Source organism: Antrostomus carolinensis, unplaced genomic scaffold (assembly GCF_000700745.2).
Source record: "Antrostomus carolinensis isolate BGI_N321 unplaced genomic scaffold, ASM70074v2 scaffold8219, whole genome shotgun sequence".
NCBI classification, from domain to species: Eukaryota; Metazoa; Chordata; class Aves; order Caprimulgiformes; family Caprimulgidae; genus Antrostomus; species Antrostomus carolinensis.
Window position 1 is genome coordinate 25,874 of NW_010340589.1, and position 25,211 is coordinate 51,084.

Below are 25,211 nucleotides of genomic sequence, written 5' to 3' on the forward strand. Positions count from 1 at the left end.
GATCAGTTTGATAACTTGGACAAGCATACGCAGTGGGGCATTGACTTCTTGGAGAAATACGCAAAATTTGTAAAAGAAAGGATAGAGATTGAGCAAAACTATGCGAAACAACTGAGGTAGGTATTTTTTATTTTTAAAAGAATCTTAACAGTTACTTAAAATCACTGCATCAGATGGTGGGCAAGCATGTAATGTTGTGATTAATGACCATTTTTAATTTACAGAGTGAATTAGATCACTAGTTCTTTTCATGACAGACAAGTTTTTCTTTACCAGTCCAAAACAGAAAATTATCTTTGGATTTGCGCTTACTTGCTTGCTTGTTTTTGCATTCTTCAAATCTTTAAACTAAAAAGGTTTAAGACTTAAATTTTAAGATTCAATAGAAAACGAAACCATAGTAATATTTTTTCCCACTGACTATGAGCATGTTTGTTGCAAGGTGTATGTATTATCCATATCTACATTTTTGTGTATGTGTTTTCAACCCACCTCAAGCCTCTGCTACTAATTAATTTCTCATGTTGAATTGGCAAGAACTGTGCTGCATTGTGTTAAGAAATCTGATTGAAATCATTGAGTAGGACTTGATAAAACAATAGATCTTCCATCCTCAAAGCGTGCCCTTTCCATAGCTGGTCTTGTCCACTTGAGCGAGACTGTAACCCAACCACCCTTTGTCTTACCCTCTCCAGTTTACGTTCTGTTGGTGCCAAGTGAAACATCTTTTAGGTCCCATAGGAATGTCCTCTTAGAGATCGTACGAGGATTGTGCAAGAAGAGTAGCAGCAATGGAATGGCAGAGAAGCACATTCTTCAGAATAAAAGAGGATTGATTTTTACCAAAAGCAGTTCTTGAAGAACAAGTTTTAAAATAAAACATTCCTGTGAACTTGGCTTTCACTGTAATCTTTCCTGTCTTGAATTCCTTTGGGGATTCAACTGAGGCTGCTACCTAGCCCTTGTCAGACTGAAACCGATAGCAGCTTCTCTCCTGTGGTGTCTTCCATCCTCTCACTGTTGGCAAACTAGATTGTCATCAGATAACAGTGTTGAGGAATGCTTCCTCATAAATGCAGTAATGAGGTTCACAGTTGAGGGTATGGATGTTCTCCCTCTAGGCTGCTCATTTCCTTTTTGATTTATCAGTTTCTTTTGATCCACTTGTGTGTATTCACCTAACTTAATAACCCATTACTTTACTGAAGGATTTTTTTTCTTAAAAGGAGGAAATAAATACCACTTTTCCAAAGCTGGCATAGAAGAACTTCAGGAGGTAAAGGAAAGTTTGAAGCATGCACAGCACCAGTTCACAGCCCAGTTTTGATTTGTTTTCAGTTGTCTGTTTAAAAATGGAAATGTGTTTTATTTGCATGGATCTATACAAGATCTTTTCCTTCAGTAGTATGAACAAATGCCATTTTGCTTAATTATGTTTAAAGATTCATTACACAGCTAGCAAGATGAGACGCCACATTATTACTCCAGGGTTTGACTAAAACCAGGAAATCTCTGTTCAGCATTTACTCTTTTGGGTAAAACTTGATTTTTCTCAAAGTGTCTTTCAAAATTGAAAGAGTTACGTCAAGTACCACTTCTGTCAGATGACTGGATTGACTGTCCGTGTACAGTAAGTGTGACAGTTTTGGGGAGCACAGGTCTTGCTTCACACACATTGTACAGTGCATGCGTGCACTTCCTGCCTGCTGCCAGCGAGGGTCTGGACAGCACACACACACACACACACACACACACAAGAGGGTGACTGATTTTCTGCCAGTAGACCCGTTCATGAAGCCACTCTTTGATACTCTTGCCTGTGTACTCCTTGGGGGAGAATTGATTGTTAGCAGAGAATGGTCTTGTGATAACAACTTCATTTCAGCCATCATTGCTCTTGAGGACGCTCGCTGTTTTTAACCATGTAAAACAGTCATGAGGGCCCAGGGGAGATTGAGATCAAGCAAAATATTCATGTCTAGAGGAGTAAGCCACCCTGCAGCTTGCTCCTGAGAAGTTCTGCGGAAGATCTTAGGGATGGACTATGGTTCTGGTGAATTTTAATGCTGGCGGCATATGGGCTATGAGATAGATATTAACATCTCTGATAGAAATTTCTAATTTATCACTTTTTCCTTTTGTAATGAAATACCATCTGTAAAATAGAGTTTTGAGAGTATCTTCATAATGAACTTCATAACTGAGATGTATTATGCCTTTGGTTATTGCTGTATAAACAGTACTACCTTTTGGTAGTTATATGGCTCACTTAGTACTTGGATGGGAGACAAAGAAAAAACAAGTTTAATGAGGGAGATAATGTTGGTGATGTATGGTGGTATTGCTTTTCTGTCTTGTTTCTGGTGTGGGCCATGAACACTCTGTTGAGATTGTTGATGGATCTCCTTATCGTAGACTCTAAACTCAAGGATGAAATCTTGAGTGAATTTTTCATAAGTTTTCACAAATAAGAGTTCATGTCCTGGCAGAAATTCATATTCACTTTGTGTATACCCTTGCATTTTGATTTTTTTTTTTTTTTTAATACTGTCACAACTTAGTGATGAGACTTTACCAGGTGCAGCAGCTGTTCTGAGCCTTCTAGGAGATGACGAGTGATGCATGTACATCTAGACTGTTCGAGTGAACTCACTATATTCTTACTGTATGCTGTTATTGCAGTGTATAGTCACTGAGTAATTCCAGAAATGAGAACTTGCGAGAATCCTGTCCAAATGCTGGTTTTAGGTTGCAAGTCATTCCTTGCTATTCTTTGATAGGCAATTCTTGATACCGAGAAAAAGTGTAAGAAAAAATTGAAACAGTTGAGAAATCCTCAGATGTCTAGAGAGGGACAAAAAAATGTCTAGAGAGCTTGTCTTTGTCTGCAACATACTTTGTTCTGAAAAAGAGCAACTATAATTTCATTTTTTTGAGCTAACTTAAAGGAAAATCTTAAGTTTTTTGTAGCTTAGGTCTCAACTAACATATTGTGGTACCCCAAGGATTGTGAAGGTGGTTATACACTGCTACTGAGTTACAGGGATGTGAATCGGGACAAACATATTGCAATATACATTGTAGATTAACAGATTTAATTTTAATTCTATTACTTTAATTTGTTCTTATTTTATATTTGGAGAAAAATAGATTTAGTATGTGCCAAACTACTGGACTCTTGGCTGAATATTGTAATTGAATTCTCAGATGCTGTTTTTGATCAGCATTGTTGCTTAAAAGGGGTGAGGTGAAGGTCTGTTCTGTTTACTTCCACGTTATCACACACAAAATAATTCTGGAGGTTCACTCCCTTTTTGTTCTGTCTGAAGCATTATGACACATGAGAAGACAGAGGAGTTCCACTTCCTGTGATGTTAGGCAGTAATACAAGTTACACCTGCAGTTACAGATGAAACTACCATGTGGAATAAGACTTCTGAATTTGGTCAGTTTAAAGAAAATAGCAATGATTGTTCTTGAACTCTTTGGGTGTTTCCCTTTAAAATTGTATGTTGTCATCTCGGAGACATCTAGTTAATCTGAGCAAACGTATTTTTCATGTTCCTTCTGCATACTACTGTGTATGCATTGGCTTTTTTCTAAATACAATATTAATTTATGCATATGCCTAGTCAAATTGAGACATATTTACCACATTTTTATATGCAGAATCTTGGGAACATTATTTAAAATGGGTGTAAGCCCACATGTGAAGTTCGGGGGACAAATTGTCACCATATGTGTTAATATCTCAAATCTTTCTTCCCTCGATTGAAGGTATTGCTTTACGTATAAATACGAAATGCCTTTAAGTACTTAATGCATTTTTTTAGTAACTTAGGAAAACAGACTTCAACGTTTGTTACTTGCAAGATTTTGATGAAGTGGTTCTAATGTTTGGAAAATATGAGAATTTTTGTGAGGATGGACATTGGTATTTAAATACTGATCTGTTTAATTTGAGTAGTAGATCTCTCTTTAAATACTGCTTGCTGCTTTTAAAAATACACAGCAACTGTGATTTTCACTTTTTTGACCTCAGAAAGTACAAAGGTTGAGGGTAAGGAATTTGAGAAAAGTCCTGTGTCTGTACAAATCCTGTTTTGTACAAAAAAAGTTTCTTTATTTGCTGTAAAATTACAAATTCTCAGAGAGAAAGGAAAAGAACTGTAGTAGAGTTATCATTTCAATTTTTCTGTTTCATGATAAAACCTGACAATTTTGAAAATTGCTGGAATAAAAAATGCAACCAGTTGAAGGTATGAACATCCAGCATGTATCCTGACAACATGTTTCCTTCTGAGTTTCAAGAATTTTAAAAGATCTCCTTGCTGTCAGAAAAACAGTATTGTAAGTTAAGGCAGAATGCTGCGCTGGAAAAAATGCTTACTTGGAAGTTTAAAGCAAAGGTTGACAGACAGCAAGATAAAAATTTGAAAAATGACTGGACATGCTCTCCTTTTACCTCTCCTGTCTGTAAAATTGTGTGACTTCATTTTGTGTTCATTACAAGATTTGGAATATTTGTAGCAATATATGTAACTGCAAATACTATGTAAAGTGCTGGTCTCATGGATTGTCTTTTAGAGATTTTCTTGGTTTCTAAAAACCTGGTGGTGGGGCAGAATGTAACATCTTCCCTGAAAAGAGATGTTGTCTCTTTTGGCAATATCTGGAAATACCCTTACTGAAGGTGGGAGATCCTGTGGTTAAAATCTTCAACCCGAATGTGCACTCAAAGCTTCATTCAGGCACGGAGTTTTGTGCTCATGGGTGTGGCATACAGTGTACAATATCTGTATTTTACACAGTGATCATACATTTGCTTTCTTCTTGTCTACTAGTTTCCTTTGCATTTGTGAAAAGGATGTTAAATAAATAATTCATTATTTTGTGTCTGGTCACTGTGCAATAGAGGTTTTTAAATACTTAGAAATTTATTGTTCTAGGTCAAAGTGACTTAAAACTTTGAAAATGCCATAGATTTCTGCCTTGTGTTATCTAAGGACCCTTATAAGATGACAGAGGGTATAGATTTCTTCCTTGAAGTCATTAAAAATAAATAATTAGTTCATGCAGTTACCTGTGTGTATGTCTTATTCAAAGAGACTCTAAAATAGCATCTTTTTTTTTGTTCTTCTTTAATAGAAATCTGGTTAAGAAGTACTGTCCTAAACGTTCACCCAAAGATGAGGAACCCAGGTAAAAATCTGCATTTCAAGTTCTGTGTATAAGAAATGAGGACTACAGTACACTGTCCTTTTATAGATTTTTTTTTTTTAATTATTTTTTTACCTTTTTTTTTTTAAGATAAAGCATTTATTTGGCTAAGACAACAAAAGAATTCTGCTTGGCTTCTTATAGGTCTGCTGTAATTCTTAAGCATGAAACCTGAGTTTACTTCTATTACTATTTTGAAGTAGTAAACATGGCAGGTTGTACTTGCTTCATTTGAAATTAATCTTTAGCTAGCTGAAAGTTTGAAGGCAGAAGTTCAGTATGCTATGTACAGTCTATTTTTTATAGAAAAGCAATTATGTGTCCTTAGGCTTTGTTTTTTGCTTAGTTTAGTAGGGTTTTTCAGTGCATTTGAATGAAAATACAAATGTAGCTATACATTTGGTTACACAAAATTGTCACCTTTTTGGCAAGAAGAGCTCTTAAACTGCTGGCCTGCTTAAACTCTGGAGACAAAATAAGTGAATGTCTAACTCTGGAGGAGCAATTTGTGCTAAACAACTTTGTGATTATTTATCAGAGAGGTGCTTGTTTTCCTGTCCCTGTCTATAGCCATTTTTTCATTTATCTAGAAAATCACAATACTTTTTTCTTTAGGGATATCTTATGAGGGAAAGAAAGTGGGCAAGTTTGAGGCTACAGCCAGAGCACGTGCTGTGCACACAGTGTCTGAGAATTCTCACTAGGATTTCCTCTAGCTCTTTTGACTATTTAAAGATCCTGGGACCACAGGGAATGGGATTTCTAGTGCTAGGGTGGCATTCGAATTTCCCAGAGCCAAGCCTATGGAGATGGCAGGATTCCACAGTTAAACAGGAGAAAGATGTATATTTTAATGTGGTGCCTGTTTTTTTTTTTTCTTTCTTCCCTTCCACACACACTTTCTACCCTTTGCCCCTCCTCTTCCCCCCCTTTTTAGTGCCAGCCATAGTGGCACCTTACTTCCAGCCAAGAGGTGGGCAGGCAAACAGGCAGCTGTCTCCAGAGCTGATAGCAAACTTGTTCTGTAGATCATCCATCGGGATGCATATGAGTGGTATGATTGGCATGTTCCACCCTCAAGACTACCAAGCACATCATCTCTGCAGCAAGTTCAGCCTCCGAGCCTAGGGACGTATGTATCCGTTCCCAAGCTCAGGCCCCTCAGTGGGCAGCTTAGGAGATACCACTATACTACAGGGCTTTCCAGGTAGTATTCTTCTTCTTTCTTTTCCATCCACAAAAATCCATATTCTTATAAAATGTATTTGAAGAGACATTGCAGCATATAGTACATGCTAGGCTTGATGTAGGCTTTCCCAACTTGCATTTCTACTGTAATTCAATTAGCATTAAGATGAGGTTTATTGTAAAATATGTTGTTTTTTTAATTTAATCAGGAGTACAGACTATACTGAAAGAAGTCCAGTTAAAGAAACTGTCTCACTTTTTGTATCTATATGTTTGTGTGTGTGTGTGCTTTCTGTCAGGTTTACTTCGTGTATTGCCTTTTTTAACATCCTTAATGAGTTGAATGACTATGCAGGACAACGAGAAGTAGTTGCAGAAGAAATGGGACACAGAGTGTATGGAGAATTGATGAGATATTCTCATGATCTAAAAACTGAGAGAAAAATGGTAATTTCTATATTGACTTGATAATGGGAAATGGGTATGTCTTTCAACAAATTGATATATTTGTTTACCTAATTTAATGAACTTGTCAATAAGTAGGTTTTGTAATACATTTATAAAACACATTTAAAGTCATTCTGTATTTTTAAGTACTGGTTTACTACAGTTATTAAACTTAAAAATTAAGATCTTGGGAGATAGTGCTTACTAGAAATTTTTTGTATAATGTTATTTTCATCTGTGGTACTGTTCTTATATGATCAGTAATATCTTCCAAAGAGTACTGGTCACTTGCGGGAGATAACACACATCGACTAGAGCAGGGACTAACTAATGGTAACAGTATTAAAAAGATATGGAAATTAAACTTACTTGTGGTATTTTTAGCATCTTCAAGAAGGACGAAAGGCTCAACAGTATTTGGACATGTGCTGGAAACAGATGGATAATGTGAGTTTTTGTTTGGTTGTTTGTTTTTTTCCTATCAAACATAATAATATACAGCCTGTAAATTGAACTGTTGTCATCTTACTTGCTTAGACTTTAGTGTTTAGCTGTATTACTGAATGTCCAGGTCACAGTAACATCCAAAATACAGTTCAATGTATTTGTCGTTTCCTGCTTAAAAAAAACCTCTTGTAAGCAGCTTCTGTGTGTATGTTTGAGTGAAGCCTTGGCTTTTATCCAGCAGAAAGGAATCTCGTTTTAACATCGGTGTAGACTTCTTCGCTTCTCCACAGGCTACTTTTTGTTTATAGGATAATTAATAATGACAGTTTATTTATGTGAAGAGGAAATCTTAAGTCACTGTATTTGACTTGAGTTTGAGGGCTTGTTACCTGAGGTTTATTCAAGAATATCACTATAGGCTGTTACACTTTCAGGAGGTAGAATTGCTTCTTAACAGAGAAATGCAGGAAGTTAATTTTTCTAGAACAGATGATAAGCTCCTTTTCTTTGAAACATGCTTTTAAAGATGAGAAAATACAAAATTCAACAAGTGTGTTCAAGATGCATTTTGATATTGTGCTGGTTTTGTGTCTTAGAAATTAGTTATATCTTTGCTCCAGATTATTGTGAAGCAATACCAGAGGTGAATTTCTGTTTTGTTGTTGTGGACCCAGATAAATAATGTCTTGCTTCAGTGCTATGTCAAAGAGTTTAATTCATGGTCAGAGGATCAGAGTAGAAGCAGATGTGGTAGTTTTAGAGGCTGTCACCAAGACAATTCCCAGAGTTCACCTCAATCAGTTGTGTGGTGTGCACTGTATTTACTTGGGTGCAGAGTCAGTCTTTTAAATGCATGCAGCCTCTAAGGACACGTTAACCTCAAAACAGTGCTGCTCACACAGTCTCTGTTGCCAGTTTCTCTCTGGAGATACTAACTTCTCGAGCTGCAACAGTTTTTCTTACAGCAGTAGTCTTGACAACAGCCAGATATATTGAACATCAAGTACGTTGAATGCTGTTGTCTGGGCTGCTTACGGCTACACCAGTTGTTAAGAATGCTGATGATAATGGATGGGTATGCTAACATCTCGTAACATAGATAAATCCTTCAGACAACCTTCAAAATAATTTAGTTGAATTTATTCAATTAAAAGTGATTATTGAAGAAGAGAACTTGAAAATTTTACTCATACAAGTCCAGGTTTAAATTTTTTGCCCCCTAACTTTTATTTAGGTTATTGAAATCAGACTAGAAAGTAGGCTTGTCTGTTTATAATTAACTGCATGTCTTTGTAATAGGTTATTTTGTAGTCTGATTATCTGATATTTTATAGCATAATTGCAGTTCTTACTTTGCTGATACTTAAAGGAAATAAGTTTTAAGTAGAGAAGTTGAAAATTTTTGAGACTCGGTTTCTGTGACAACACTGTATTTACTTTTAAAGGTACTTAGTGAATTTAAGATACTTAAATGGAAGCTTTGATATTTAGAATTCAAAATTACTGTACAAACCCCAAAGTGGAATAGTGGCTGTTGAAGCAATAAGTTTGTGGCTTTTGTAGAGCAAAAAGAAATTTGAGAGAGAATGCAGAGAGGCAGAGAAGGCCCAGCAGAGCTACGAAAGACTGGACAATGACACTAACGCGACAAAGGCTGATGTTGAGAAGGTATTTTCTCTTTATTATAAAAAACATTTTATTTGCATGTTTATTATCAGTACTGATGTATTTCAATTATGGATGTTAGTTTCGATGACTTGTGATTAGTGTTTTTGCATAGTTGGTAAAATAAATTAAAATAATGCTGTATGTCCTTGTAAAGCACAAGACATGTTTGAACTGGTAACACTTTCCTACTAGGCTAAGCAACAGTTAAACCTGCGCACGCACATGGCTGATGAAAACAAGAATGAATATGCTGCACAACTACAGAATTTTAATGGAGAACAGCACAAACACTACTACATTGTCATCCCTCAGATTTATAAGGTAAAATAATTAACAGAGAAACTATGTCTGATACTTTTTTAAGGGAGAAGTAGATTTTAAAATGTAAAACTTTATTTTGAGGATTTTAGTGGATAATTTTATTAAAAAATTAGCATAGTCTTGATAAGCTGCATTTCATCATGAGACTTACTACTTAGAGTAATTATGCTTAGATTTGTGATGAAAATATTCTGTTGCATTTTCTATGAAGATTTTGTATTTTATAGACTGTTTAAATATTGCGAAGAGGTATGGCAAAATAAACATTTGAGACATCTGGGTGAGAGCAAACATTTTAAACAATCACTCTGATAAGGTTTGTTCACTCGTTCTCTTGGTGTCTGTGTGCGTGTGTGAATGCTCTGACTCTGGCAGAGGTGAAGGAAAGTGTATCGCTAACGGTGACTGTGGCTTAACATAGCTCATGCACCAGTATAAAATGGGTGTATTGGAGGCGGAAGTACTCCCCCCCCAAACTGGTCATTGCTTCATCAATATTACCAGCAATCCACAGAACTCTCTACAATAATAAAAGAAACTAAAGGTCAAATTAGATGAATACTAGTTTAAAGTAAAGTTGTTGGGGGGAAGAGTTCAGATGTTCAGCTGTTGGGGAGAATACTGCGACTGCAGAAGCTGATAGAGTGAGGAAATTAAAAGTGAAAATACTGACTTTTTTTGAAGGTGTACCAACTTAAGAATGCTTGATATTTTCCAGAAGCACAAGGGAGTTCATATTTTTAAAAAATACTTATTAGAGGCTCTGGAATTCACAAGAGAAAATTACCTTGGCTTATTAAAGAATTTTCTAGTATTTTAACTGTTCAGCAGCACTACAGTAGATCCAACGCTGGCGCACCGATGGAGGTATTGCAGTCAGCTCCCAGGAGAAACAGCTTGATCATCTTTGTTTGTAGCTTGGACCAGAGTTTTGGTTTATTGCTTTTATTTCTCTAGGGTTAAAATCCATTATCGTTGTCAGATATTACTTAGTTTTTTGAAATCTGCAGTAAGAGCAGAAAGGCCTAGTCCTGCTTTCTCTTGGGACTACATTTTAATTATTTCCTTGCAAGTATTTGGTAACATTCTATGGGAAAAACTTGGGAGAGGGATTTAGCATGACCAGGTTGTTGCTTTGTTTCGGGGAGATGAAATGGGATGCTGTTGGAGACATCTGCCTTAGTTAGAGCAGATACAGGAAAGATCCAACTTCTTACCCTGTTTTTGACAACCTATTGATATATGTACTATTGCTTTTTGTTTTCTTTTGGGTTTTTTTCCAACCTTCAGTTAGCTGAAAGGTCCAGGGCTATTACCTTAATAGTATTTCTCTTTAATTTGTTGGTTTTGTTGTGTTCCAGTAGATTTTTATTACAAATCTTATGTAATGGTATTCTTTTCTTTATTTTCTTGCACACTTCTAAAGGAAATGGTTTGTATTTCAAATCAGAGAGCATGTCTAAACAGCATATAATTTTAATATTTCTAATTCTTCCTATTTTTTTAATCATTGTTATTTACTGCAAAGTATAAAAATAAAAGCAAGAAACATTTATCACTGGAGAGAAATTATTTGGAACTAGGAGAGAGTGAGGAGATGTAGAAATTAATAGGATTTCTTTACTGTAGTTTTCATTTTTGCATGAAACAAATATTTTAAACTCAGTAGGTGGCTGTAGACACTGTACATGTGCTTTAAAAAAGAATAAGGAAAAGAAAATTTAAGTGCTTTATAGAATCTTTAAAAATCAAAGAGTATCAGCTCTTATCAACTGTTCTGGGCATCTTAAGTTTATGTCTGAAAGAACTTGATTTTTTAAATTAAGTTCTGTTTTGTTAAGCAGATAAAAATACTGGGACAGCCCAGAAATTCCCTACCACACTGTAGTGACCACAGTAACTGCGTACGTCACGATCAGGGAAAAAAATCAGCAAATAAAAGCTTTATTTTATCTTATTTTGTGCTTGCAGCAACTTCAAGAAATGGATGAAAGAAGGACTGTCAAACTCAGTGAATGTTACAAAGGCTTTGCTGACTCTGAGCGCAAGGTTATTCCAATTATCTCTAAATGTTTAGAAGGGATGATCCTTGCAGCAAAATCGGTTGATGAACATAGAGTAAGTAGAATTGAACAACTTTTTAAATGTGCATGAGCAATTTAAGTGATGGGGAAGCTGTGGAGAGGGGAAAGACGGACTTACCCTGTACATTTATCTTTCTGTTGTCAAATGTTTGTCTGCTTGAGAAGCGTTGTGACTCCAGTCTTAGCCTCAATGGTTACTTCCACTTTCAGTGTCTGTTCTGCTGCTTTGTTGTGATCTGAAGATCTTTGACACTTTCTCCCTGTATGTGGTTTTGGACACGTTGTTTCAGTTATCCTGAAACATGCTACAATACCGACAGGGTTGGTATTTTCTCCAGTATGTAGCATTAAATCATATAAAGGGTGTTCAGGTAACAAAGTATAACCCTGTGTCCTGTGTGATTGCAGCTGTTGGCACTTCTTTCTAACTCCTCCTAATACGGGTTCTTCCCTGTTACAGCTTACTGCCTCTAGTTCCTTAGCGCTGTCTTCATTTCAGTACTAATGTTGAAGGATTAGAAGGTGGGGTAATAGTTTGTCCCTAAAACGTGTCCTATTTTAAATTTGTGATAACCCTTGGGGAGTGTTTTCTGGGTTCTGACTAGCAGGGTGTGCTTTGTTTTGCACTCACGGTAACGCTGCTGAGAAAAAAGAACATGTGTTGTTGTAACTTGCTCTGTCCAGGAGCGTGCGTTTGCAGCGCTCTGGCTTTCCCACCTGCGCATCTCTGCAATTCAAGGGAAAATTTACATGTCCATGTTTTTCTCTCTCTGGTTCTTGATGGGTTTGCTTCTTTTGCTTTTTAAACTCCTTAATGTCCTGTGTTTAGGACTCTCAACTAGTGATAGACTGCTTCAAATCCGGTTTTGAACCTCCTGGAGATTTTCCATTTGAAGATTACAGTCAGAATATTTACAGAACTATCTCTGATGGAACCATCAGTACACCAAAGCAGGAAGGAATGAGAATTGATTCAAAAACTACAGTGGGCAAGGCTAAAGGAAAGCTGTGGCTATTTGGAAAGAAGCCAAAGGTAACAATTTAGAAATTACTATTCAGAAAATTAAAATGTGAAGATCTAGAGTGCATGGAAGCAGCAACTTATTTATTTTAAAATAACCTTCCCCTTGCCTGCCGCTGTCTTAAAATATGTGTAAGGAGATCTGAAAGTTTGAGTAGGGTTGGATACTTTCCATATTAGAAGTCAGGTTCTCACTGGGGCAAAATTTTGCAGTTTTTCTTCTAGTGATTTGTGTCTGAGAATGTTTTTAGTAGTTATTTGATAAAAGTAATTTCCCATTTCTGGAACATTTCTAAGTTTACATAACAACTTTTTTTAGTTGCATAGAAAAAGTGTCAATTGTGAATGTAAAAATAAGGGGAGGGGGAGCGTACTTTGTAACCTGGCAGACTTCAGATCTCTTTTATACTACAAAAAGCTACTCCCTTCTAAATGTCACGTTTTGTAGATGTTTATATATAGGAGTGTTACATAGATTTTTATTACACATGCTGCTAGTTTTGAAAACTTCTGTGGTTTGTCTGAAAACATTAACATTTGTAATACCTCACTGATAAAACCTACTGTTGAAGCTCCATACACGTAAATGTCCCAGAAGAAATAGTGCTGTGAAATAGATAAAAATATTCCTATGCTCAAGAACAAAACTGAAAGCAGAGAAGTTACTCCTTTCTTGCATTATTATATGAGTTTCAATTAACACTTTCTGTGCAAGATGGATCTCCTGATAAGTATCTTATTGGATCATTAAGTTGATCTTAATGGATCAACAAAAAAGATTTATCAGTGCATTAGCTATATAAATTAATAATGAAGTGGATATATATTTCAGTTTTATGCTCAATCTTTATTTAGTAGTGCAGCATACCAGTGAGTCATTTTAATGATTCCCACAAATTTCTATGAGGTTATTTAATGCTCCAAGTCAGTTTCTGCCATTTATCGTAGGAAATTATTCTTAAGAGCTTGTTAGTGGTAGGATTTATTTTCCACTTGATAGTATTCCAAGAAAGCAGATCTTCACAGAAAGAGAGGATGTAGCTGATTCTTTATTCCCTCCTCAGTATATTATGTAACTGTAGCTGTGTGTTAAAATGAAAACTGATTTGTTTACTTTTCATGCAGTATAATTAATGATTGATAATAGTTTACATGCATTAATGTATTAGCATATTTATTGAATTTGGCTGCAGAGGTGGGTGAGATTCAGCATGCTCTGAAATTAGATCATGATTACCAGTTTGACAAGATCCCTTTCTGAGAATTTTGGAGAGGGAAGCTAAGAAAATCTCTCTGGTTTTCAGTCTGGACCTTGGCATTTACTGTAGTTACAAGAAATTCCTTGGTGTGATGAGAGCTGAGAAAGCTCCCTCACTCTTTCTTCGCCCCAGTTCGTTCACTTTGTAAGTAGCATTTGGAGAGTCAGCGTTACTGTTTCCTGTAGGAATCACAGGTACACCTGCGGGTACAGATCCTGCATGTATCTCTTCCTTAGGGACCTGGAGGAACGGGTGTCTGCAGAACAGCAGCTGGGAGCAAAATACTTATCAGGAGATACATATTCAATTCCAAATACTATTTACAGGTTTTAAAAGATATTCTTAAATGAGCTAATATGAAAATATGGTGATTTATTGTAGCTGGGGTATTCATGGTGGCCTTTGGGCCTTCATTAGCTGAAACTATGGCTCGTCTTGACTGCCTGATACGCATTTACCTGTTTTTGATGTTGTCAAAGGCATAAAAGTCTTTTGGAAAGGGAATGAGTTGTGCAGCAGAGGAAATGGTACAGAAAAATCGAACTGGGAAAAAGCAGAGGTACAAGAGACAAAAAATGAGAGAAGCCATTTGAAAAAAGAGGAGGAAGAAAGTGGAGGAAGTTCTCGTGTTATTAAGAATGCCACACAGCCACTGTGTCAGTCGAGCTTGACTACAGAGATTGAGGAGACTTCTTTTTGTCATACTCCGTAGATGTGTGTAATATTTCTGTTTTAGCTTTCCTGGTAGGGGGCATCAAAATGTAGGGTGAAACAGTGAGCAGGACTGCAGAGGCTTCCCGGCTGGCTGTAACTGAAGCTGAGAAAAGCAGAACTTCCTGTTTTAAGAAAAGAGACAGACGACTTTGAGATCTTGTTAGGGTCTTGTGGAAGCGCTGAGTCTAAAGCGTTTTTTAATATTCCTTCATTCTTTGCACCAGCCTGTAACTCTGAAGATTAGTTCCTGGCAGAAACCTTGTAAAACCAATACAGTTATAGTGTAAATGTGCCTGGAATGTTACAAGCTGTTTCTGTGTTGGATGGAAATTTTATTTTTGTAAGACAATTTTCATTTTAAAATCACTTTGAACATTTGGCTTATTTATTGCTTTCTTTATTTCCACATTAGCCACAATCCCCACCCCTAACCCCTACTAGTTTGTACACATCCAGTACTCCTAATGGGTCCCAGTATCCCATATTCTCCATTGAACCAGTGCATTATTGCATGAGTGACATAAAAACAGGGAAGCCCAGAATTCCTTCTTTCAGAAGCCTCAAAAGAGGGGTAAGTTTGATAACAAGTTGAAATGCATGATGGGCTATGAATAGTGTGTTTGTGATGTGGCTTTCTAATGCTCTTCACCCTCATTATAAGGCTTAGTTCATTAAGTAACACGTCAGCTATAAGGCTCGCAGTTAGGATACTTTGTTTCATATTATACAGAATTTACCAACAGGTTACAAATAAAATAAAATAGAGATACTCTATCGCACTCCAAGTGCTTGTGTCTAAAAGAAAGGTGTTATAAAGAGGGTGCTCAGCATGTTTGATACCTTTCTTCATTGTTGTGCACATTCACAAATGTTTTCCTACCATCATGTAACATATTTTTGCAGTAATCTATCATTGGGTATACAGTCGCCACAAAAACCATCTGACAGGTCAGATGTCTTATTAGCTGACTTTTTAATTGAAATAATAGTAGTTGATTACAAGACACTGAACTAAGAAGGGATAAATTGCATTTATTTTGTACGTCAAATGCTATAGCACATGGTGCTTGCAGATTTTGAAATACTGATTTTTGAAGCATTACAATTTTAATGCATTTTCTGATTAATAAATTGTTCTTGTTTGTCCAAGGTTCTTCTTTTGGATAAAATTATTGAAAAATTACTACTAAATGCCACCTTTGGAGATTTATCAATTAATTTACTAATTATAGTGGCAAATTCAGCAAACAATTTGTTTGGAAGACAAAAAAAGGGAAATGTTAAGTGGTTTCCTAGCAACATGTATAGTGCTAGCGATAAATGTGCTGGTGTTTTTCTGTTATGTCAGCGAAGCACAGGCTGCCCAGTTTATGTATGTTTTATGATATTTATTGATCCAAATACTGAGATAATTAGTTGCATCTGATTATATATAATTCATTATTTTCTGATATTTGAAAGCAATATTGACTTGCTGTCTGTTGTTCATCAAGAATGGTTGACCACTGTTGACATCATGAGGAGATCAAAGTACGACAGTGGTATATATTGCAGTAAAGTTAATAATTTAGAGGCCCCCTTGCTGTCGTTCTGAAATACAGTGAGTTACACTTAAAACTTATTTTCTTTAAGTCATGCTATGGCATTTTATTTCAGCACCCCAGATATCTTGGAAATACCCTTTCTACTACCACCATTTTTTTTAGAAAATTCTTGTGGTCTTCTAAGTATTTATGGAAGACAGTTTCTCCTTTTCCTTTCTGAGTCACTTTTCCTGGTCACGAAGATAATGTTCCTTCTTAAGTACTCAGTGAGGAACTAGCTGGATTAGATAGTTGTTGTAATGGCACAGGTCTTGATTACACCTCCTTTTTGCTGGTCACCAATGTGGTGACTCCTGGCTCACAAATTGACACCTTGTAATGTCAGTAGTTCTAGAACCTGTTACTGAAGCAAAAGAGCATCTTTCTAACAACTGCAGAATGCTAATGGAAAATGAAATAGTATTTTTTTTATTCTTACAATTCATTGTTCATGTTGTAAAAGTGAATTAATTTAATTTAGAATAGTATTATGTAAAATTAGCAAGGATCGCTAGTATCCTACAAATCTGGATTAACTCAAATATTCCACGAGATCAGATAGTTAATATCTGTCAGTCTTCAGGATGAACATTTGATTTTATAAAATTTGAAATTACTTGCAAGCATTTTAAGACATCAGTATTATCACATACTGAGTGCCTTTACAAATTAAATGCATACTGTAATTCTAATAGATTTTTTTTTTTAATCTTACTGATCAGTCTTACCCTTATTCTGTATCTTGATTCAGTGCTTAATAGTCGCTAGTACATGATACTGTTTTCCACAGTTTTGTCCCTGGAAAGTGATGTCCAAGTGGTACTGACACACAGAACTACCAAATAGTATTTGATTCGCTTCTGCTTCTACCGAGGTTTCTCTCTGAGCTGGTTATTTTGTTGAATGTGCCCTGTACAGGGTTTCAGCCAAGGCACTGGAGATCACAAAACCAGGCTGCCTCATTCTGTGCTGCATGCGTTGGATTTTCCTGTCATGATGCACAGCGCAAGCAGCAAACTGTACCTGTAGAATAGGTTATTGAAGAAAGTCTTTGAAGTGTAAGCAAGTGTAACTTGCTTTATTAGTACTGTTGGTACATGCTGTTTATTATCCTCTGAGATCTTAAAATTTCCAGGTAGCATTAGTGTTTACGAGAGGTCTTTGCTCAATGCCACTTGACATATATATATATATAGATACATTGTCAACAGTGATATGTAAACCTCACTTGTGTTTTCTTGGAAGACTTTTTCTAAAGGGAGCAAGAAATTTATTCTATTGCCATTTTACATCTTAGGATTTTACTGAGGTTTCTGACAGAGTATCATTTGTGAAGGTGCTTTAACCTCCTCATTGCTACAGATTCTAATTTTGTGTGTGTGCCCCAGTCAACAGCCTTCACAACTAAGGGTCATAAATGATGTCGGAGAAACGCATCTTCTGCGTTGCTTGGTGTTCCCATGGAAAGGGTTATCCAAAGCCATTGGCAGCATGGTAGATCTTCAAAATGCTGTGAATGTTAAACCCAAGATACGACACCTGGTGTCCCCTGGTTTTGCTTTCTCTAAGGATAAAGTCTTTACTCTTTAAATGTCTTTATTTTTATCTGGACTAAACCATTTCTAGGATAGCAGCAATGACCCAAATGCTGTTTTCAGAAAGTAAAACTACTAAGCTTGAAAAATACCTTTGTTTATTGTTCTGCTGTGGTAATAAAGTAAATACATCGTAAAAATTATATTTGTAAAAGTGACGGTAGTGGATTGTTAGCTGTAATTAACATATTATTTGCATATGGCTGACCAGTCCTTCATCATCATCAAATTCTGCTATTTTGTGCAGTGTTGGCTGTGTGTTTGTTTCTTCTCCTACAACAGTAGTTCTTTAACGTACTATTGAAAACACTAAAATTCAAAAGTAGTTTAATGAAGTTGTGTATTAGAATTTCATAAGTTAAACTACCCATCATTATCACCTAGCAATTTTTTAAATCAGTAATTCTTAAATCAAAGTGCATTTCTGATTATTGTATTTTGCTTTTCTTGTGCTCATAGTAAAATGTACTTTTTAATAGATTAAATTTTTAACCCTGAAGTAATACTTTAAAGACACATTTTTAGGCATAAATCATTTTCGTAACTGGTCATTGGCATGTGAATAATTTCCCGTTTCTTTCTGTTTTCAATTGAACTGTGCAGTGGTCGGTGAAGATGGTAAGCCCGTGTGCTAATCTGTCTGCTGTACTTCTGCTAAGATAGCATGAAAGTAATCTTTTGAAAGTGTTTCCATATCATAACTGCTTTAAATCAGGTGCTGAAACACATCTTCAGATTTTCCACTCATATACACAGTCTTCTTAATCATCCATGCTTAATGTAAGATAATTAGACTTGTGATCTGGCTGCAACTAAATCTGTAATTTTGGAATTTTAGGGTTGACCAGTACTTATGACTTGGTCATGATGGAAATACTTGGTGATTTCTTTGTCTGGAAAATTGTTAAAGCAGCATAAAATAGGTATATGAAAAGATTACAAAACTTTTGTAAAGGAGCAATATTGAATACTGCAAAATTGACTTCTTTGAATTTAACCAAAACATGGCAGGGGAGGTAATCCTTCATGCTTAGGAATATTAGAAATCTTTTATATTAAAAGAAAACCACACCTTAATCAATGTTGTTGTTTTGCAGAGTAAATCAGTAAAACCCCACAGAAAGACTTCTGTTCTTCTGATTATTGCTGTAGGATACTGTGGTTTTAACTGACCTGTAAGGAAGGATGATACAGAGGATGTGATGTGTCTTTTTGTTTCTTTGTGGTGTGTAAAAACATCTGAAAAGATTTTAATTGAGTTTTTTTCCTCCTGAAAGAAACACTTCTGCTTTATTTTGAAAACATCGTATCTTGATTTCCCCTCTTTTATGATGTCTTATATTCCCTTCTTAAAAAGCAGTGAGATTATAATTGTACAAGTGCAAAAGAACCAAGAAGTTGAGGGGCAAGAAGATATTAGGAGTATTAGAAACTTCGCACCTGAGCCTAAGGCTGCTTGTGTCAAAATCTCGACACTCGAGTTTCTGTCAAGTTTCTTCTTGACAACAGAAACGCTGTCCCGTTTGGTTTGCCTCCGTGGAGGGTTCCAGGAACGGCAAGCGGGTTTCTTGTGCTAAAACCAACTTTCTTAGGCAACATGAATATGACATGAATACTGTAATTTATGTTATTAAGATGGGTACCGTATTTCCTTCTTACCACTGTTGGTGTCTGTCACCCTCAGGGGAAGAGTTTTCACAACAAACTCACAGGACACACAAGATCTCTTCTATGCTTTTCACAGCCCAGTCCTTCCATCCTGTTTATAATCTTGGCGCAATATGCAATCAAACCTTTGCAGGTTTGGGCTCAAAACAATAGGTGGTCTTAAGTTTTTTTTTTAAAATTTGGTAAGTAGGAGGTTTCTTTTCCCCCTGAAACATTATTTTTTATAATGAAAAAGGTGACTTGGAATATTTGAGCAAGTTTTGGTTCAGATTAACAAATTCAAGTAAAAATCTTTATGTTATAAAGGCTTTTTCTGTGCTCTATGAGGTAGTTTTACTTGAGGTAAATGCATCAGAATTTTGTAAGTTTTCTTATGTTTTCTAGCAAGATTGCTCAACTTCCAGAAGAAAACTATAATAATGCTATCCAAAATACAGTATTTTTATTTTGATAGCATTGAAATCACTGTACAACACACACCCTCCAGAGAAAGAATCAATTTTATACATGTTATTATTAGACACACGTCTTAGATTTTTGTTCTGACTGAATTGATTCGGTAGTAATTAATTCTGCCCTTTCTCAATCTGACTGAAGTGCAGTGGATGTAATAGGAGGTACACAGCTCAGCTTTTCAGAAAAATAATTAAGTGTACAAATTTTGAATTACATCTGTGAGCTAGAAGGCAGAAAGAACCTTGAATGAAGGACTACGATCTGGCAGCAAGAAGGTGCAGTGACTCTGTTGCGGTCTTTTGTAGAGCTGTGAGTCAAGTAGAGTTTTTGAAAAGGTCCATCCTGCTTCCAGTGAACACTGTCCATGTGTGGGTATGTCCGGTCAGCTGCCCAGATATGTGCCTGTTGCTTGTTCAACAGTATTTCTGCTTTCAGGGCCCTGCACTAGAAGACTTCAGCCATCTCCCTCCAGAACAAAGACGCAAGAAACTGCAACAGAGAATCGATGAACTCAACAGAGAACTACAGAAGGAAACAGACCAGAAGTGAGTGCAGTTTTTTTGAGTTTTGTCACGGCTCTCTCTCTATGGCTGTTTCTTTTGAAGTCCTCCTAAGTCGGGAGCGCTCAGACGCTAGGAGAGAACATGCCAGTGCAGGCTATCAAAAGCATTTTTTGGTTAATGGTAATGCAGATTCTGTCAGCATTGCTTCCTTCTGTTTATACCCGTAAACATGATTTTAGCTTTAATGAATCGGTACCAATGTGTGTAATTTTTGTAATTAGTGTCAAGTTTTGTATGTTTTTAGAGATGCCCTCATCAAGATGAAGGATGTTTATGAAAAAAATCCCCAGATGGGTGATCCAGGCAGTTTGCAACCAAAATTAACTGAGACTATGAGCAACATGGACCGTCTTCGGATGGAAATACACAAGAATGAGGTTAGGCTCTAAAACAGTTCCAATTGGAAAATGTAAATGAGTGGTAAAATTGTACTTTGCCTTATGGATTATAAATATAGCACCCAGAAAAAGTACTTGATGTAAGAAAGTACTCCCGATACAATTTTTTTGTGAGGTGCCATATTTTTAGGTACGTTCATCTAGCTAGAAAGAGGTGTGTATTCATGATGTAAACTGTTTAGAAGAATTTCTTATTAATCATTTATTCTGAAATTCATACGTGATTAAAGATTTTTTTTTTCCATAAAATTAGTATGGAGTATAGACTGAGTATGAGGGATGGGTTCACGCTCCATGTGGAGTCATTACGAGACTTCACACGTGAATGCAAGTGTCTGTGTGGCTGTGTATTGACAAGTAAACTGTATGCAGTCAAGTGCATTTGTTAAATGGTATTTGCTGGTTTAGAGTGGAATTTTCTTTGACGCCAGTGTTTGTCTTCTTTCCCCAAGGCCTGGCTCTCTGAAGTTGAAGGTAAAGTAGCAGCCAGAAGCGACAGGCGGCACAGCAGTGATATCAACCACCTTGTAACACAGGGCAGAGAGAGGTCACTATTCTATCTCTACTGCTTTTATATCTTATGCTAGAATCAGTACATCCTGATAGTTAACAGCAGGTGATGGTTGTTACTTATTCTCTACGAGTTTATGTCCTTCTAAAGGAAAATCCTACTGGTTCTGCGTTTTAGAGGTTGCTTCATGTCACTATGGTAATATTAAAAAATAGTGAGTTTAATCAAAATACCTGCTCATTAAATAGCAGTGCCTGTTAAACCTATCCTATTCTACTGAATAAGGCTCACCAGTTTTCCACGTTTGGCAGAGACAGGTATATCAAATTTATGTTTTTGTAGCAGAATTCAGTCCAAGCTTTTGTTAGATCAATTTTTTCAGAAAATCCCCTCCAGCAGTAAATATAAAAACTAACAGGCATTTCCAGAGCCATACCCACGCTCTCCCCTTTCTGTGATGCATGTATGTCCTGAGTTTTAGAGCTAAGAATGCCTCAGAGTCCTCACGCTCCAATCATTGCGTTATAGCCCTGAAGGGAGTTACACAGATGACGCAAATCAGGAAGTTCGAGGCCCGCCACAGCAACATGCACATCCCAACGAGTTTGATGATGAGTTTGAAGATGATGATCCATTACCAGCTATAGGACATTGCAAGGCAATATATCCATTTGATGGTAAGGTTAACAATGTGCACTATGATTCCTTGACTATAAGGCATGGATTGTTTCAGAGAAGACAGGTAAAATGATTTTAAAAGTAAATTAACTGTATGAGCAACTAGTTGCTTATAAGAGCAGAGGAAATATTTTATAAATCACTTTAATTTGCGAGCAGTACTTTTGTGCTGTTTTAAGATAAATATTAGCACAGCTATTGGCAAATATTCAGCTTTACAGATTGGACTAGGTTTTTGTCTGTAAGCCTGTCTGACCATATGTTCTCTTGCACAGATCTTTGGTTCTTCCTGTTTATATATAATCTGGAAACTATGCCCTGGGAAAAAGATGACTTGAAATTCTGTCTGAACATTGAGACTTCTTTGCCTCTTGTTTTCCCAGGTCATAATGAAGGCACTCTAGCAATGAAAGAAGGGGAAATTTTGTACATTATTGAGGAGGACAAAGGAGATGGGTGGACAAGAGCTCGAAGACATAATGGAGAGGAAGGCTATGTGCCAACATCATATATAGATGTAACGCTAGAGAAAAACAGCAAAGGTGCAGTAACCTATATCTAACAGTAAACTGGCAGCTTTCAGTTGTACATTCCCCAGGGAAAATAGTAAGTTACACAGGTGCATGGAAAACATTAGAATATCGGAAGTCAGCAATGGTCTGTTTGCAATGTGAATTTGCTGTAGTTTTTCTTCAGAGATTTACCACGTTAACTTATGCATCTTGTACTGGTCTGTAATTTTGACCAAAGTCGTCTACTTTGTTTAACTGATCTAGTATTCCTGCTTTACAAAGCACTAAATCCAATTCCACTATTAAACTGAAAAGACCAGGATTCCTGCTTGTTCTGTAGAGTACTTTGTTTTTACAGAGAACTGAAAAATATACTTGGTTTGAAAGATATTGAAGAATTACTGTTCCCACTTTTATGACTTAAACTATATGCTTAAACCAGAGCATTTTCTCCTCTAATAACTAACTGAACTCAGTTACTGAAAATTGTTGATTTCCTTCCTTAGCAAATACTTGGCAGCTTTCACTTCTTAAACAGGAAAATGTTTTCTGATTCTGAAAGCTCAACAAAAACACTCAGGAAAAAACATTATGATTAAGAAGGACAGAAAGTCCACTGACCTGCCTCTCTCCTTCCTTTTCAGTACTTGTAATGTAGAATGTTGTGTATTGGACACAACTTCATTGTTTTAACTCTAGATACCTTGAACAAACAAAAAAAAAGACATCATGTGTAATGTTTGATGTCTTACTGACATCGTTACTTTGGCTCCTGAAAAGGGAATGATTTTATATTCTTAACCTGTGCCTGTAAACTGTCTTTGAACTGCATCATGTTTAGTTCGAAATTATGGCCTTAAATATACAGTAATTCCCCTCAGTGTTAAATCACTGAGGCTTGGAAACTGCATTGCACTACTGGATTACTAGGGGGGAAAAAAACCCGACTACTCTAAAAGCTGTGGCTCATATTTGTAATGAGAGTTTGTGGAGTTAAGTACAAGGCTAATGTACAGCCACTGAGAATGGCCTGTTAGAACTGAGCACGCTTCTCTGTCTTCTAAAGGCCTTCAGTAACTTTGTTCTTTTCTTTTTCCTCTTGGACTGCAGGTTCCTGAAGCGGGTTTCTGAGAAAATGGGCGAGATCTTGAAGGAGGTTACATGCAGCTGCTGGGGGGGGGGAGGGGGGGGGGGGTACTAGACTGGGAGGCCCAAGGGGAAAAGCTAGTTGCATGAATGCATGCAGACATACATTTAGTCACTAACATCTTAGCATCTCCATACATAGGTAAGGTGTATTACAAATTCAATCTGTGCAGGAAAATAGTTTTATTACCAGAGTAGAAAGGATACTGCTTCTAAAATTGCTTTATTTTCATTGTCCTAGGTTGTCCCTGACGCACAAACTATATTTTAGCTTGTGCCATGTTTTGGTTATCTCAATTAAGCTCTTTTCCAACTAATTTTAATTGGCAGTCATTTAGAACCATATGTCAGTTATCAGTCTGCCTGTGCCACCTCCATGCTCGCCGTTAACCTCCTCCTGCATGCCTAGGACAGTCAGGCATGTCTGCATAACACTTTGCCATCATTGCTTGTCTTATGTTGTAACAAATAATTTTGTTTAAATATCTTCAGCACTAGAGTTTCATCCCAGTATCCATGTATGCTGCTATAACTATACCACTGCAATCATCATTACATTCCAGTTTTTGGCATAACTGATAAGAGATCATAATGTATTTCTGTTGATTTGGGGAAATTATACATCTCAGCTCTAGCCTACAATGCAATCAAGAGAAACTCCTAGAACTGTGGTCCATCTTCAGCACTCCAGTAACCTGTTGTGAGCACGGAAAACCTAGAACAGCACCAGAGAGATTCACCACTGCAAGCTAATGACTGTTCTCGGAAGTCAACCACTTGCCATTCAAATGCTGCCTTAAACTAGAGTGCCTAAATCTGTTGTTTGCCAACACTACCACTTACAGTATCCCACAAAGGGCTTTGTGTCTCAGCTCTTCTCACAGTGCTGCAGCTGCTGAGGTAGCCACGGTAGGTGTTTTCTAGAGCTCTACTGGATACATGGTGCATCATGAATTTTATACATTGAAGCGTGTATCTCTTCATTTGACTTAGATATTTTTTAAAAATATTTTTATGGAAACTGTCTTTTAGTTTTTCACTATGAAGTTCCAATTTTAATTACTGCAGTGCTAGTCCATTTCCAGGTGATGCTTCATTGTATGGACCAGTTGAAATTTGAGTGATACTTCGTAATGATCTATGTGCACTTTTACTTGTAAACAATTGAAATTTGGATATGTTTATACGTGTAAATATAGTTGTCTGCAGTGCCCCTATTGCTTATGTTGTCTTGGCTCCCATGTGTGGTTCTATTAATACATACATCATATCTGATTTATTAGGGTGATAAGAATTAGACTAGAGATGTTGAGGGGAGGGATACTTGTATCAAAGCAAGCTTGTCAACCCAGCCACCTGCTGTTTGGGGAAATGAAATAATCAAAACATCCTGGTTTTCTGGGGTCTGAAGCAATATTTGGATGCAGCAGTGCTGGATTCTTTTTAATTTCAGTGTTACTAGAACAGTACTACCCGTAAAACTGAATCTGAGTGACTTGTGTAGAGGTTTATTCCTTTTGTTATGTATACCACTATTACACAGCTTGACCTAGTGTATTATGGGGGCTATTACACTCTAAAGTTTAGACTTTTTGGAGCTTGTATACAGGGTTATTTATATAATAATGTGACATTACTCAATACTGACAAAACTACTTAGGTAGTTTTTTGGGTTTGGGGTTTTTTGGGGGGTTTGTTGGGTGGGGTGTGGTTGGGGTTTTTGTTTTGTTTT

The 25,211-nt window shown here is 36.6% G+C and overlaps 1 protein-coding gene across 1 annotated transcript; it reads left to right on the plus strand.

Annotated features, from left to right (window-relative positions):
- FNBP1L (formin binding protein 1 like) lies at window positions 1–25,211 on the plus strand (the record flags this gene model as incomplete). The annotated part of the gene is made up of 14 exons (XM_029087028.1): window positions 1–116; window positions 5,149–5,202; window positions 6,708–6,855; window positions 7,240–7,302; window positions 8,866–8,970; window positions 9,163–9,291; window positions 11,263–11,409; window positions 12,205–12,408; window positions 20,107–20,216; window positions 20,479–20,611; window positions 21,085–21,179; window positions 21,672–21,820; window positions 22,205–22,363; window positions 23,444–25,211. Coding segments are annotated over 14 exons (1,620 nt in total), but the record flags the coding sequence as incomplete, so codon positions are not given.